Source organism: Austrofundulus limnaeus, unplaced genomic scaffold (genome assembly GCF_001266775.1).
Source record: "Austrofundulus limnaeus strain Quisiro unplaced genomic scaffold, Austrofundulus_limnaeus-1.0 Scaffold1033, whole genome shotgun sequence".
NCBI classification, from domain to species: Eukaryota; Metazoa; Chordata; class Actinopteri; order Cyprinodontiformes; family Rivulidae; genus Austrofundulus; species Austrofundulus limnaeus.
This window is the reverse complement of record NW_013953435.1, coordinates 71,724-89,037: the sequence shown is the minus strand read 5'-3', so window position 1 is coordinate 89,037 and position 17,314 is coordinate 71,724. Positions and strand designations below refer to the sequence as shown.

At 38.8% G+C, this 17,314-nt stretch overlaps 1 protein-coding gene across 2 annotated transcripts; it reads right to left on the bottom strand.

Moving 5' to 3' along the window:
• Positions 1-5,236: 5,236 nt before the first annotated feature.
• LOC106533834 (protein kinase C iota type) lies at positions 5,237-16,421 on the bottom strand (the record flags this gene model as incomplete). 2 transcript variants are annotated; one of them, XM_014030272.1, is given in 12 exon segments in its annotated part: positions 5,237-6,949; positions 7,040-7,155; positions 9,697-9,786; positions 10,853-10,932; positions 11,313-11,438; positions 13,529-13,616; positions 13,764-13,899; positions 14,014-14,100; positions 14,595-14,692; positions 15,363-15,539; positions 16,157-16,183; positions 16,366-16,421. In XM_014030272.1, coding segments are annotated over 12 exon segments (1,169 nt in total), but the record flags the coding sequence as incomplete, so codon positions are not given.
• Between the last annotated feature and the right edge of the window lie 893 nt (positions 16,422-17,314).

Sequence of the window (17,314 nt, the reverse complement as noted above, 5' to 3'; positions counted from 1 at the left end):
AAATTTTTTTTCTTTTTGTCTTCATACAGAGTTTGAAGTTTTTCTTAGAATAAAGGGTCCATCCAGCCTGTTATTATTGCACTGTTCAAAAGCTTGCCTCTCCGATGGTGTAGGGGTGCATTAGTGACGTTTGAAACAGATTTCCTCAGATCCTGGATGTTTACAGACTCGTTAAAAGAAGAGAAGTAAACATGGCCCTCTACCAACATTTTTTGGATGTGTTGCTGCCATTAAATTCTAACTTAATTCAGCTTATTTTCATAGTGATAATCCACTTCTAAGGGAGCTGTAGAAAATAATCATTCCTGAACAGCATGTTGACAAGAACAGGAACCTTTTTAACTAGAAGAAATGTGCAGCAGAACTAGAACCAGGCTCAGGAGGGGCAGCCATGCATGTAACTTTACCTAAAATAATCTTTTACTCATAATGAAGACTGTAGCTTTTGTTGCTCATCTTTCACCATCAACCCGTCATGTTCCTTTGGTATCTGATACCGAGCCTATAAAAAAAAAGATCTGGCACCATCAGGATGGACTGACCTACATTACATTCAGATTTTTTTTATCAACACATTTGTGTTTCTGTACATGACATTATTTACTCTGACCCTGGTAGGTAATATTGTCTTATTTAAGATAAGGCTTTTACAGACTGTAAGAAAACAAAACCCTGTCAGACAGAGACAGAACCATTACAGTTGTTATTCTGAGGTTCTGGTGCTGAAATGACTGATATCTCTATCAGCACACAAACAGAACAATATGATAACACAGAGAAGTTTTGGAAACTAGAAGCTGAAATGGGAAGGGTGCAGTTAAAAGAGGACAGGAATGACACAATCATAGCCGTGGGAACATGTTTCTTGTGGTACTAACCCAAACATGAACTCATTTGACTTAAATATTTATTATCAAAAAATATGTTTGGATTTTAAATTTACAATAGTGGATAGTGGTTTTACCTTATTAATTCAATCATTCATTGTGTAAAATTCTGGGCAGCACTATTGTTTTCCATTTAAATTTTTTAAATTATTTTGCTAGCCTTTTGCTACTTTTAGTTCACAGTATGCTTATAGCTTTTAACTAGCTGTTTGCTACTTCTAGCTATTCAGTGGAGGATCTAGGATTTTTCTGAGTAAGGGGCCATTAAGGGGCCACAATATTCATAGAGGGGCCAAGTATTTGTTCAACATCATTGTACATAAATCCTCGGTTTTGGTAAGGTGTATAAATTTAAGCGGCCACATGTGTTCCAACAATTGTAACGTAATGTAATGTTATTAAAAAAGCTTAAATTCTCCTGATCAATGTTACATGCATTTTTACTGTACATGGATAAAATATTGAGAAAATGTGAGAAAATGAAGCCATTTTTTGCCAGCTGAAAGATAATTTTTGCAAATTTTTTCAAGTCTTTTAAAGAAGAGAAGAAGACTGCTGTCAGATTGATTCATGCTAGACTTTACTGTTTGACTCATTAGCGCCTCTAGTGTTTGGACATGGAACTGCAGCCACCATCATTGCTCTCAGGCAAAGACAGATGAGTGACAGGACAGGGGCACTTCAGGGGGCCAATCAGATTTCAGTAGGGGTCAATGCCCCTGTGGCCACGCCCCTGTAACTATTATATACTAATTCACTATGTTTAGGTTTTATCTGGCGTTTTAGCAAGGCTTTTGCTTCTTTTAACTTTTATCTTTTAGCTAAAGTTTGGCTACTTTTCACCTAAACAATACAGTTTTAGGTCCTTCAACACTCACTGTATTTTCACAAAAACATACAATTCTTTTTTTTTTAGTTTTGACACATTTTAATTCTTGTCATCTTTAAGGAGGGTGCTGCAGCGCCCGCAGCACCCACAGACTTGGTCACAAATCTGTAACCATCATGTTTTTCCTTTTCCTTAAACGACAACACTACGGTTCTCGCTCTTCAGCCCTCTACTCGTCAGCAGTGAGGACTGGAGGTGTTCTTCAGGTGGAGGTCATGAATCTCAAGTGGCTGCAGATTAAACTCATGTTTCGCTTAAACGATTACTCAAGATAACCTCCACAGTAACATTGCACTCACTGGAGTGGAGCACAACAATCTGTAGTTCCCTCACAGGGAAGGTGGAGCAAATGGCATCGCTCAGTAACTCTGCAAGAAAACAGCCACAACCGCAGGTACAAGCCCGGCGACGGTAGCATCATTTAAACAATGTGTTTTACTAAGAGGCTGCATTTAGAGTCAACTATGAGTTCGCTGCTTAATTAATCCCTTCAGGGACAGACTGAAACACCCAACAAGATAAATGCAATTAGAACAAAACGCCTTTCCTCAGTTCCTCCTGTTTTACATCATTAATTATACAAGGTTAGTCTTCGCCGAGTCTCTTTCAGCGAGGCGGAGTGGATCCCCCATGAGTCTGGGGGGGATGCGCCGCTGTTCTCAACCAGGGAGGGCAATGGAACAAGGTCACACTCCATCACGGGAATACAGCAGCGGTATATAAAGTACTTACAATAAATATTTAAACACAAGTAAAAATATCTTAACAGAAAATGACTGGTAAAATTGATTTTACTGATAAGAAAAGTACTTAAACTGTTCACAATAATCTGTAAAATAAAGCATACTTTTTTACACACACTCTAAAAAGTGAGGTGTTGAGTTTACGCAACTAAACTAGTTCCACTAAACCGAGTTGATTGCTTTAGATTCACTCAACTCCATTTAGGGGAACCAGCAGTGGCGGATCTAGGATTTTTCTAAGTAAGGGGCCATCAAGGGGCCACAATATTCATAGAGGGGCCAAGTCAGTATCCTTGCACACAAATCCCTGGTTTTGGTAAGGTGTATATACAGCTTACACAGTAATTTCTCCTTACCAATTTTACATGCATTTTAATGTACATAGATAAAATACTCTCAAAGACAACATGCGAGAAAATTTAGTCATCATTGGCGAGTTGAGAAAATTTTTTCTGCAGGATTGTTCAAATTTTAAGAAAAGAAAAAGACCTCTGTCGGCTTGATTCATGCCGGACATTTCTATTGGTGTCTATTGTTTGGACATGGAACTGCACCCAGCATCATCACTCTTGGGCAAAGGCCAGATGAGTGACAGGACAGGGGCACTTCAGGGGGCCAATCAAATTTCAGCAAGGACCAATGCCCCTGTGGCCCCGCCCCTAGAACCACCCCTGGGAACCAGTAAATTCAACACTTCATTATTTGAGTGCAGTAAATCTTAAACAATGAGTTCCGGATATTTAAAATATTAATTGGTGTTAAATTTTAAAGAAGTAAATCTGTCATTTATGTTTTGAATGTAACGAAATGAGTTACGATTAAAAAAAATTTGGTAAAATTACAAACCCTCAAAATATAGCTGAAAAAATAACAAATAAATGTATAGTAACTATACACTTTTGGAATACAGAATCATATTAATACATTACTCCATGTAGAAACACCAGGCTTCTCCTGAAGTTGTAAAATATCTGGTTCAGTCTTTTTTTCTTTTTGTTTCGCTTTCTAAATTTTTTTTTAGCTTAAACCATTTTAGCTTCTTTAGCGCTATTAAGCACTGAGCATTCACGTTTTTTTTTCACAAAAAAAAAAAAGGCATTTTCTGGAGCTATTTTTGCCACGATCATTCCCACTGCCCCTTTTATCACCTCCCAACGCTTCACCGTGCGAGGGCAGAGAGGAGAGCGACATTGTCGATGACCTTTTCACCTCCAGAGGCCTCTCTCTGAAAGCCACACAGAACATCACGTGACCAGCAGGGGAGACTGAGGGACACTGCTCAAGCTGAACACATCCAGTTTAATTCCCTTCACCGCAGGACGCACATATGGGAGGGGGAGCTCAGGTTAAAACCCTGCAGTAGAACTGATGAAGGGTATTTAAAAAAGTGCTAACACTTAAAGAAGCTCCAATTTTAGGACATTTCAGGACAGGTCCTGGATAACTGATGTCAAACTTTGACAGAAATTTAATCGCTTTAGGTACATATATATATTTAGTCTTGAATTTTGGCAAAACCAACCATATTTTGTCAAGTGTCCTTAAAGGTTGTGAAAAAAAACCTCCTCCTGTTTGGGTGCGTGCTTTTAGAAAATCTAGACAAACGCTTTTGAATTAGTTAAAATCCATCTTGAATGTGTGTCGTCCGGTGAGCTCACTGGATTTACAGATGGCTCACATGTGACTGTCGCACCAGAACCGTGATGCGAGCTCCTCGTGCAAATCTGTCCGTCAGCTGATCACCGAAGAGCTGACGATTCTTACATCCACCAACAGACTCACAGGATAACACTTGGTTTTTAAGGGTAATATTCCAACAAAACCGACGAAAGTGTGTGCTAAACTTGTCCAAATCCAAAGAATAATCTGCAATGATGAAGTGTTTTTTAAAAGAATTTGTCATAACACAATAAAGTGCCTGTGACATCAGTTTTTTGAAATAAGTGCATTTCTGGACAAGAATATTGATAACATATTGCAAAATAATAATAATAATAATAATAATAATAATAATAATAATAATAATAACAATAATAAAACAGGAAGTGATGTCAAAGGGGAATGTCTGCTTATCAACTGTGTCCAAATTCAGAGGTTGGGTCCTTCGAAGGACCCAACCTGCCCCAATCTAGGTGGGCCGGGTCCTTTGTGGACCGCGACTGGAAAAAAGTGGCAGTGAATTTGGACAGTCTAGCCTTCTGCTTTATACCAGACCTCGAAATGAGCAAAATATCAGTATAATATAAATATCACAAAACAAAATTAGCTTAAAGGCAATTTGAAGAACTAAGGGACGTGCACGTTTATTTCACTATACCAGCTCGTTTGATTTCTGACAATGAGGGCCGAGGAGGATCCACCCGTCCCTCAAATCGAGGAAAAGGGGACAAATTGTCGTGGCGTAAGCAGCCGACAAATTCGGCCTTCGGAAGACGCAGCCCCTCAGTTTGGACACAACCAAAGAGCTCCCCTTGTATGTCACTTCCTGTTTCATTTTGGCTGATGCAAATTAAAAAAAAAAATACGCCAGTTATGTGACAGAAAGGGGTAAAATAATTTGTATTATTTCAAGCTTCCTAAATATGAAAAATGCTTTCTTTGACTTTTTGTATTTGAGAATTTGCACATCGCGGGAACTTTGAGAGGCTTCAATTTGACTTAACATGCATGTCAGGCCAGAGAAAACTCAAATATGACAGATTAACACCAAAAACACATTTTTACCACAAGAGAAATAAAATGTTTATTTTACCATCTTTTTTTTTCCTTCTTTAAAGCACTAATAATAAAGTCCTGCAGATCATCTGCAAAACAAATACAATAGTGTTTCTATCGGGTTCACCCTTTAACATTTTGGAATCAATGTAGTGATAAAGAAAGAAATATTTAAATTTGAGTCAACAGTAACAAAGCCAAACAAAAATAATAATTAAAAAAAGGTTGTAACAGAAGACTATGACCACGTGAACCCCTGTAATGTATTCTGAACAAACACGAAACATATGGATGGTCATTGGGGCTTTTGTTTGTTTTAAAGCTGATTTATAAAATATTTATTCCAAAAATCTTAATTCTATGCTGCGTGTAGTAAAATAAAATAAGATAAAAACAAGAAACAGATTTTAAAGCCATGTTTCAGGATGAAAACTGACTGCTCAGTGTTGTAGGTTCGGACACGTCTCAACAATAGTTTAGTGTTTTTTTTTGTTGTTTTTTTTGGATTTCTGACAAAAGAACTAGAATGAAAAAAATACAAAAAACAAACAAAAAAAAAATAGAACATACGTTTTAGAAAGGCATAGTGATAAAAAAAAGTCTGAATATATAAATTCTATGACCTAGGACAGCACATTTCCTCATGTATACTGTACCAGCTAACAAGTACCGGCAAAGACATTTTTCATAAAAATGTTTATTTATTTTTTGGTCCTGTGTGAGTGTTTTCTTTTTTTTTTCTTTTTTTTGTGGAAAATCTGCACGGCGACAATAAACCTGCGCTCAGGTACTTTGTGCTATTCCTCCAGCCCGTTTCCCGACAGCTCTTTCATTCACAGTTTTGAGAGCATAAACTCAACATTATACTTCAGTTTCATTTTCCTTCATTGTGTGGAGAAGGGACCTGAAGCTCTTATTTTGTTACCGTTTCCAGATTTTGAGCGCTGATCTAGTTCACCTACTCAGGCTGGATCTGTTCACACTTATAACTGATATGTTAAATAAAATATGAGAAAAATATATAGATTTTTTTATCTAGTGTTATATTGTTTTAATTTTCTAAAGGATAAACAAGACAAAGCTAATTCAAAAGTGACAAATAAGGTGTCATTTTTGTCCGACTGTGGCTTGAAGCTAAAAAAAAAGAAAAAAACAAACAAAAACAAACAAAAAGAAAAGGCCTTGTCTAATGTTTGTCCTCAGTAGCACTTTCTTCTTTATGTATATATGTACAAATAAATCTGCATTGAAAACACCCCACCAGCTGAAAGTTAGTGATGCTCAGTCTGCGGGGGGCCGTGACTCGCCCCCCACTCGTACGGCGACCTTGGAAGAACTTTTATGTCTACGTTGTTTACTAAAGGAGAGGCCCCCCGATGAAGAGTACTGACAACGAAGGAGATTTACATGGTGTATAAAAAATAATTAAAAAAAGAAGGTTTAAGGGCAAGTGGTTATAAATGGCAGAGTGTGAGACTGGTTTTGGCAAATAAGCGTTCTGGTGTGCATGTGCGGCCCTGGAACAAAAGGCTGATGTCGCCGGGTCGTCTCGTAACCATGCAGCTTGAAGACACGTAAACACGTAGTTGGAACGGTGTGTGCGTGGGTGGTGTTCACGTCGGGTCTCTCACACGCACTCCTCCGCAGACATCAGCAGGGGGTTGATGTACTCGAAGCCTTCAAACTCAGACTGGTCGATCTTCTTCACCACATCCCTAAAAATAACAAAAGGATTGGATTACAAAAGAGAAAGTAGTAAGAGTAAAGTGATCTGTAAACCGAGCGCAGATGAAGAAGCAACTCACTCGTCGTCCGGCGTGAGCTGGATGGGCTCGTTGGTGAACTGGGCGTCGAAGTTGTCCAGTCCAAATTCCCCTGAGATGTTAGGTTTGAATGGAGGGACCACCTGCTTCTGCTCCAGCTGAAACAGCAACAGATTAAAAAACAGGTATTAAAAAATGAAAAACGAATGGAATCTGTGCAGGTTTTTGGATTTCAAAATAAAACTAGGAAAAAAAAACCCACATCGAATTGTGTCTTTTTATTTTTTATTAGGTTTTTCTGGTTTGAAACTAAATTAAAAACAATTGCAAAATTAAACAAAGGAAACGTTTTTTTCCATTTGTTTTTATTTCAATGGTTAAAGCAAAGACAAGCTTTATATTTTGTTAGTGCACTACTTCAGGGTTCCTACAGTTTAAGGAAAGTTAAATTTAAGACTTTTTAATGCCAAGCGAAATAAATTTTAAGACCAATTTCATAATAAACATAAAAGACAAAAAAAAAACTGTGGCAGAAACTCATGAATCAAAGTATTTTTGGTTGAAGTAATCAAATATTGCTAATAGACCAATTTTTAAATCATATTTAACTGCTTTTTCATCAATTGCAGCAAAAACCTTCTTAGCAGTCAGCTTTAAACTTAATTTAATTTCTGGAAATCCTCTAACAAACTAACATTTGGAGTTTTAGGACCCACAGTTGGGTCTAAACCCCAATTTGCTGTAGATGAAACCTTAAAGTGACATCAATTTTTTGTAGGAAATGTGAATACATTTTTGGAAATACAACATTATTATCATATTAAAAAATTTATTTCATGATGCTCAGATGGACGGTTGTTGAGATATTTGCATGTGAAGCAACAGGAAGTGATGTCAAAGGGGAATATCTGCATGTGAATATTTAAAAAAATAAACGTTACCAAGTTATTTTAGTATTTGAGATGAATTATAATCATCCTATTTACAATGTGTTAACATTTTTAAGATGTCTGAAAGATTGATTTAAGACATTTTAAGGCTAATTAAGGCCTTATATTTGGATTGATGAATTCAAAGGATCTACAGGAACCCTGCATTTGTCACTTTCTATTTTTTTACATTTAGGTTTTGAAAACTGAAAAACAAAATAAAACAGTTGTTTTATTTTTGTAATTTTATTTTGAAATGAAGAATAAAAACAAAGATCTAACCATACATGAATTGGATGCCTCCTTTAGTGGCAGACAGAACACCAGCACGGCACCGCATTCTTTTATCCTCTTTCCATATGAGTTACTCTTTTCTGAAATGCTTCAACAATGACTAAAACCTTTCCAAGTCACTTGTTCCTCCACCTGTTGCCTCTCTGAGTGAATACACTGCTCACTCATGGATCTCTTTCTGCTCCCACTTGTTGCAGTGGTTGTTAGGAAGACAACTACTGCTCCACCTGCAGGCCAGAGGGTAAATTATAGGGTCTGGCATTCAGCTAGGATGGGTGGAGGTGGAGGGACTGCAAGCTGATCCGTCCAGACACTCTGACCAACTGCTGTGTCCCTGCTCCAGACCAAACAGGGGAAAAAAAAAAAAAGAGGTCACGGTGATCCCTGCTGAGCTGCCCGGACTGTCTGTCGTCTGCCAGCGAGCGTACGTCTGCCTCCGGAGGTGAAACGTGACCCTTCGCACGTGGGCAGTTTGTAAAAAGTACAGCCGCTCTTCTCTGCGGGCACTAATGAACCTACACTAAACACAGAAACCATAAAGATCTCAACACATAATTATTTTTATCCTGCTCTGGTCATTGACTAAATGCTTTAAATCACAAAACTACGGGCCTGAGGGAGTGAGTCTATATCTATATATATCAGACAATGTGAGACACGCTCACTCTTTAAATATAATTCATTCACTCATTCATTCATCTGAAAACAGGAAGCTAAAAAACAAACAATTTGGATTAAATTTAGTTGGTATTCTTACGAGTGATCCTGATACAGAACATGTGAGCACCAGCGGCTCTCAGATTTACAGCTGAAAGCTTTTCACAGAGACGAACAGAACTACTGTAGAGGTGAACACCAGTCAAAGGAAAACTCGTGAACGCACTCAGCCGTGGCTTTCGGTATCAGTGACCGAGATTACAGACCGCTGTTTCAGAGGAAGTAGGAGCAGCCTCGCTGAACACCGGAACCTCAGTGGGTAGATCAGAGTTTCATTCTGAAGCTTGAGTGAAACAACAGCTAAAAATAGATTTAATTACAGCTTCTTTATGAATTCAGACTTCCACAGCTGAAGGTTTCGGCTCTATACGCTCCAGCTCTACGATCTGTCTCTAATAGTCGCTCCATCTTTGGCTTGCGTGCCAGCCCATGTGTTAGTCATCCTATCTGCTGTTGTCAGTCTTCTGCTGGGCCGTTTGTTCCCAGCTGCTTGAAACAACGACCAGTCTCAGGCTGTGGCTAAAAAGCCCTCAGCTCTTTCACAGTGGCTACACCTGCAGGCCGTAACAGGAAGAACGGGACCCCGAAATGACAGATATGACCCTCGCATCTTCAACCTACAAAATATAGCAGGCGATTTTTATCTCCAGGATTTGAAATGATAAAGAAAACCAACATAAACGTGAGAAAGGAGGTAAACTCTGACGAAAGAGAAACAAAATAATAATAACAATAATAAAAAGCAGCACATCTACTCACAAGCTCCCAGTCGACGTTTCGGAAGAACGGATGGCCGTTGATGTCGCCAAAGCCCGTCTGAGGGTGGCAGCCCAGACGCTCCTTAGGATCCTGTGGGGGTGGAGGTGAGAGGAGGGTGAGAGACGGTGGGAGAGGACTGAGGAGAGACCACATGTCAAACAACCAGCAAGACTGCAGAACGAGCGAAAAGGGAGAAAATCTGTGAGGTTGAGCTGGAGAGGATTTTTAGAAAAGTAAAAATGTTAAATTCAAAGCCATCGTTTAAAAAAGAGGGATGATAAATAAAATACTGTATTTGAAAGGAATGTGTGTGTGAGCGAAGAATGTAGATTTACATAATGTAAAGTAAAAAAAAAAAAACACAACAATTAGGGATGCAACGATTCATTTGAGCCCTGATTTAATTCTTGATTTTAAGTCCTAGATTACCATCAATTTTAACCCGCCACCCAAAAATAAATAAAATAAATAAATAAAAAACAGTATTTTGTATTTGCATTTTATAACCACACAATAACAGTGAAATTTATATTTCCTTTTTATAAATCGATTCACATTTTAAGCAGTTATAATCGATTAATCGTTACATCCCTAACAATAATTTCTAATTTAATTCTCACCTAAACTGCTTAATGCTTCAATTCTTTTAGTTCAGTTACTTTGTAGGAAAATTAAAAGTCCAGAATGACAAGTAGTCAACAAACTCACTATTTTACATGTATTCATATTATGAAGAAAAGCCCATTATTTAAACTTGTATTTCTCTAATTACCAGCAGGGGGACAATTGTTGTGATTTAGGACCAGAGAAAAAACATTTAATTAGTTTATGGGCCTAAATGCTTTTTTAAAACCTAACAATAATGTATGTAATGGACTAAAATCTACAGTTAGGGTTTAGGAGTAAAATAGGTCTCATTAAATTGTTCACTAAACTGACCAAATTTTACATTTTACTTTCTAACAACCATCTCCAAAAAAGCACAATGACGGAAACGGACAGAAACACAGTGAGAGAAGCGTGTCCACATTAACTAGAGTAAAAAGGAAAGAAATGCAAGAGATGGCAGCAGATTAACCAGGAGAATATGAATGTGTTTTCCAGCAGGAGCAGACACTGTTCAGGACTGATACAGACCCGTCTAATCCCCTCTTACCTTGTTGAGGAATCCCTTGAGAACGCTGGCAGCTTTGACTGACAACGAACGAGGGATTCGGATCTGTTTTTCCAATATAACTGCAGGGAGCAGGAGAGAGAAAAAAACTGACTGACAGACTTCACTGGCACTAAAAACCACAGGTTCCTGACACTGCTGCAGTTTGGAGCCCGGTGCAGATCGCACAGCAGGCCTGTGACAACGTCTTGAATTATGGATTAAGCTGTAAATCTAACACCTTTGTGGCTATTCTAAGGAAACAAACAGATTTTGAGACCATATTTCTAATGAAATACAGGGAAAACACATATTCTCACACCTTTCTCTGCAACAGATGGCACGTCGATGGTACCAACAGAAGCCGTTATAAAGGCGTCAACAAAAAGGTGTTGCCTGCTTCCACGCAGCAGTTTCATTTTCTCCTCCAACGGTAAGTCTTAGAGTGCTGTGTGGGCCTTACCTTGGAAGAGGTAGTCTTCTGTGTTTTGGTCTGGATTGTCTGAGCTGCCGACGATGTCGAAGGGCGACCGGCCCGCCATCATCTCGAACATCAGAACGCCCAGCGCCCACCAGTCCACGCTGAACCCTGAGACGCACAGATGGTCCTGTTATAAATCGTGTTTGTGACACGACTGCAGCAGAACTCAGCCGAGGGAGTTTTAAACAGCATAAATAAAAAGACTGATGTGTTTTACTTTGGAAGCAACGCCTTAGATGATTACAAATTCTCATAAAACTCATGTAGTGTGAATTAAAAATGAACAAACATGACACTTTCCCCATTTTCAAAGTAAGTGCCAGATTGTTCAAATGGTGCAGGAGGAATTAAAACAACAACAACACGTGAGCGAAAGCACAAACAGACGAAAACAGAACAAAAAAACACAAGAAGCGAGGTTGTGGAGACGAGAAGCATCTGTCAGTAACAATAAACCTCATTAAGTCCCTGTTCTGTTTTTCAACCACCTCAGATATAATGTTTATAATAATGTATAACTCTTTATCAACTACAATGCTCAGTTACTTAAAGCCAACAGCTCATGTCATGTCATGTCATTGTCATGGGGCAGGACAATTGTTATCTTTCACCTTTTAAATTTGTTTGGTTACATTTAATCATAAATTTAAAGTTTACCATTGACATAAGAAACAATTTTCCTGTTAAGTAAAAATAAATACGGTAAATAAAATAAAAAATATGTGACCTAGTGGATAATTGACACCCATATGATCAAAATGTGCGACAGCTTTAACCATCAGCTGTTAACATTAATCAATGACATTTATAGGCTGTGTCCAAAACGACAGGCCGGGTCCTCCGGAGGACCCAGACTACCTGGTCGAGGTGGGCCGGGTCCTTGGTAGACCGGGAAGACCGGAAAAAAAGAGGCTGTGAATTTGGACGGTCTAGCTTCCTCTCCTTATCCCGGCGTACGTCATGTCACCTAGCAACTGCGACGACGCTAAACAAGCAAACTTACATCAAAATTAGAAAAATATCAATATATTAGCATTCTTAATATCACAAAACAATAAAATTAACTTGAAGGTAACATTTGAAGAACTAACTGACCTGCCGTAGGTGCATGTTTATTTCGCCTTTTTTTTATGACAAAAATAATATTTAAAAACACGTCAATACAAATGATAAAAGTATTAGGATTACAACTGCTAAAATTTTTAATATTTATATCACCATATTTTTATTTAAAACATTTTCTTTTTTCTCGCTTCGTCTGCCATTACTAGCATAAAAAAAATCTCCAGTCGGGCCGCAAAGCATTATGGGATATGTTGGGCCGGGAAGGATCCATCGCACCAGTCCTTCGATTCGGGCCAAAGGAAGGACGTATTTGTCGGCCGCATCGGAGGAGTCTTCAGTTTTGGACGGCCTTCGTCGCGGCGCAGTGACGTATGCGGCCGATGAATTTGGCCTTCGGAGGACCCGGCCTGCCGTTTTGGACACAGCCATAGACCTCAGTTAGTACTTCTAAATTTAGCAAGTGCTAATCCACTAATACATTTTAAAATTAGCAAAAGCCCTAAAGCACTGATCAGGAAATTAGTTCCCCTATTAGTGCTTTAGGGGAACTGTGCCCACCACTGTACAAATGCAATGCATTTCACATAAATATGTGACGTCAGCTGTTGTTGTGCATTAGATACAAACAGTTGCACAGATGAAGTTAATACCTTCTAAAAGTTGTTATTAAACAGTGCTCATCCTGACAATAAAACAGCTAAGAGGGCAGCTAAATGTTATTTTGTTCATTTAAGTTTTAAATACTAACAAACTGTGCTGGTAAAGTGCAGCAAACGAAAACAATAGCTTTTTTTTCGTGAAACTTGTCGCTATGATACCACTTTAGTTACCAGGGAGTCTTTTTCTATTTTTATATTATTAAACGAGTCTTTGTCCAGATAAGCCTCTGTTGTGATGCAGAAAGGAATATTTAACTGCACTTGAAAGTACATCTAACCTTTGTTGAACGACTCATCAGACTTTCTGAGTCGTGAGAGAAAAAGGTCTTTTTGCCTTCACTGCGTTTGAATTTTTGTTATCGTCACTCCATATCTACGGCTTTTTTTAAACTTGTTTCTGCATTTTGTCTCTCAGACCTACTATAGGTAATCATCAGAGAGCATTTCTAAGTCCCTGCGTGTTGTTATTCTCACCATAATCCTCTCCTCTGAGTATTTCAGGAGCGATGTAATTGGGGGTACCACAGAAAGTGCTTGTTGTGTCGCCTGGTCTCAAACCCTCCTGTAAAAATAAAGATTGCCCGCTTAAAGTCATCTCAGAGGGGGTGGGGTTAACAGACAAACGTGCTTATTTCATTGGTTGCATCATAGAATACTCAATGTGTAAATAACAACAACAACAACAACAACAATAATAATAATAAAACACCTTGCACATTCCGTAGTCTGTAAGTTTGATGTGTCCCTCTGAGTCCAGCAGCACATTGTCCAGTTTCAGGTCTCTGTAGATGATTCCTCGCTCGTGGAGGTAGTTAAGCGCCAGGCTGATCTCTGCCGAGTAGAATCTGTAGCAAAGACAGAAACACAACAACACGTCCACATTAGCTGAGGCAAAACGCTTCAACTTGAACCTGTCATTTTGATTTTAAAAACACACATAAGAGAAACTGTGATTTTACCTGGCGTGCTCTTCTGGGAGTTTTCTTTGTCTCTGCATGTGGAACATGAGATCTCCTCCATTTACATATTCGATAACAAAGAAGAGTCTGTGGAGGAAAAGCTACGTTACACTGTGTTTATGTAATTAGCTATGGACATAAGTAATCACATCTACAAATGCTTTAACTTCATATTTTTATTCATAAATTGTTGATGTAATAAAGAAATAATGTGTAAATGTTTTTTTTATACTATAGCTGGGATTTTCCCACAACCTTAATTGTGACCTCCTGTTGTTAAATATAACTTTGTTTACTTATGTGTGTTAATATGAGCTCCTACTGCTGCTCAAAGGTGAAGAAACACTGTGTGTCATTTTGAAATCCTCATATTGTTTTTCCACGTTTATGTATGACTGGATGGCTCCTGCTCATAACTGATAAAAACATTTAAGGTTTTAAATATCAATCAATAATAACATTTTTTGTAAAAAGCTGATGTTTATGTTTGCTTTCTTCTTGAACGGTGACCTTTTTTCTTCAACAACTGCAGAACGTCACAAGTTTCTAAAGCAACCTTCAAATAAGGGACGAAGTCTCACCTGCTTTCTGTTTGGAAACAAGAGTGAAGGCCGACCAGGAATGGATGATTAGAGGCCTGCTCAAAGACGTGCTTTTCTGTTTGGACCCAATCAATGTCCTGGTTCAAAAAAACAAAAACAAAACAAAACAGACAAATATCAATCAGGAGTCAGCCTAACGTAGTACCCTTGAAAACATAAAAGCTGAATAAGCAGAGTCCTATCGATCGTGCTACAAAGCTTGAGGTTGTGTCAAAGGCGTCCAGTTACAGCAGAAAAGGGCGGAGCTAAGAGAAGCGGAAGCAGGTGCTGTCAACGTCTGAAAGATAATACATCTGGACACGGACGCCACTCAAGCTGACGGAACGACACCAGAGCATCGATCGAGAGGCGCTTGTCAATTTGTCAATCATGCTAAGTGAGCCTGACCAAGGCCAACTGCTTGTGTTTCCACTGGCTGTGCTGCTACACGTGTTGCCCGGGATCAATGTCTGATGACATGATGGTTTATCTACACACGCTTAGCTTGACAGACCTCTTTAGAGCCATCAGTCCTGCTAAGTGTTTCAGAAGAGATGCATAATATGAAGGTTCAATCACGACACGTTCTTTACACTATAAATAACAGCTCCTACAGAGTGCTTGTTCTGTTAATTATATATAAAAACTGAACTTTTATGATTAACTCGTCAAATATAATAAAAGACCAATAAATGATACTTTGTCTCTAACCTTAGTTTGTGCCATCCTGAACAAATAAAAGTAAAAATTTCAGAGGAGAATCAGCACCTCATCGTCGTTGACGAGCTCCTTCTTGACAACTTTCATGGCATAGATGCGCTCCGTCTTCTTCAGCTGCACCAGCAGCACCTTAGCGTAGCTGCCTCTGCCGATGACCCTCAGCAGCTCGAAGTCCGCCAGGCCCAGGCTGGAGGCCGACTTCCCTGTGACGCCGCTGCTCCGCGCCTGAGGGGTAATTAATGCCGGAGCAGAGCATATTGATGGGCATGAAACAGGCATAATCAAACAGTAAACAATCCCGTGTGATCAACGCAGAGTCAATTTGAAATGAATCACCAAGATTTCTTAATATCATTTCATCCATAAATTATTGACAGAGACGATGATCTGGTGTAGACAAGCGGATGATTTCCTTAGGGTGACTTTGTAAATCAGATTGAAACCCCTCCCTGTCCGACTTTTACAGAATAAATCTTGGTAATGATTTTCACGTGCCTAATAAAAACAAACATGTCAATTCCATTAGTTTACACAGCCATATTACAGTTATACTTCTCTGTAAACACGACTCCCACCTTCACCATTTCCTCGCCCATCTTACCTCCTCTTGCACAATTATCTCTCTAGTGAACTATTTTGCTTTCATATCCACTTAACCTCTGTTCCTGTGAGAACCCAAGCCCAAGAATAAGAAAAAAAAAACTGTAGGAAAGATCTTTGATTTGCCCTAAACCCAAATGAAGAACCCCAGACTTTATCCTAAACCAATAATCAATCTTTTAAGCTAAAAGCTGGCGGGGAAGGTGATTTAATTTCCTTGACCAAAGGAAATCAATACCTACCACATTGTTAGGGTGCAAGAATTTTCTCTATAAACAGATACACAACAAGTAGAAGGATCACTCAAATGAACAGCATGAACAAATAGATCACCATCATTCCCTAAATACAGATTATACGCATTTTTTTTCCTTCTTAAATCATTTCTGTCTCTAAAGATGGTTTAACGGCTGAGTCACAAATCCACAGTGTTTCCAAAGACTTCTCTCACCTCTTTCTCCTCTCCGTCAGAATTCAAGCTTTCTCTGGAGCCTTTAATCTGAGGGCCTGAAACAGAGAAAGGAGAGGAATACGAGTGCACAGAAAGTGACAGACACGGTGACAGACATACATAAGGAGAGGGGGAGGCAGGGGGAAAAAAAAAACAAGTGATGAGAGAAGGAGAGAAAGTAAGTGTGAGACAGTCACATGCTTTGTTCATAAGTCGGTGGAGAGCCAGCACAATTTCTCACTCCCATAAAAAAATACACTCAATTTGTTCTGGTGTTTTTTACAATGCAGAAAAAAATGATTTGTTTGTGTGTGTGTGTAATAGTCATGAGTGAACTCAATGAAACGCCCCAGGTGGCCTAGAAGCATCCACAGCCGGAGTTTCAGCTGCCTCTATCAATAGTAACATCAATCCTAAGCTGCCTGAGTTCAGACGACCTCTCACCCACCTGATTGGACTTAAGTCTGGTGTTGCACAGAAACCCCTATATCCAGCTGAACAACTTATAGCTGAAGTGGTTCAGCTGAAGCCAGGAGGCCACTGAAGTCTGCAAAATTATTCTTGAAAAGGCACATTGTTTGTTGTTCTACAGGTTGTATTTCATTTAACATATTTGTCAAATCCAGTAAAAGCAATAACACAACCTCAGAGGTGCCAACCTGGAGCCATCCCAAATCATAATGATTGTCTCAGAGCATCTGCGTCATGCGGCATGCACTTGTTATTGGCAGGTTGTGCACATATTTATCATCAAATAAAAACAAATAATGTGCTTCAAAGTACTCGTGCAAACCTACTTATTTCTAGATGCAGAGATCATAATTAACAAGTGTTAAAACAAAGTTTATAAAATGGGTGTTTAAGAACATAATTTTGGCAAAACAGTACAACTCATTATTATACGACTGTTCAGTCTCAGACATGCAATGAGTTCAATAATTAACAAATA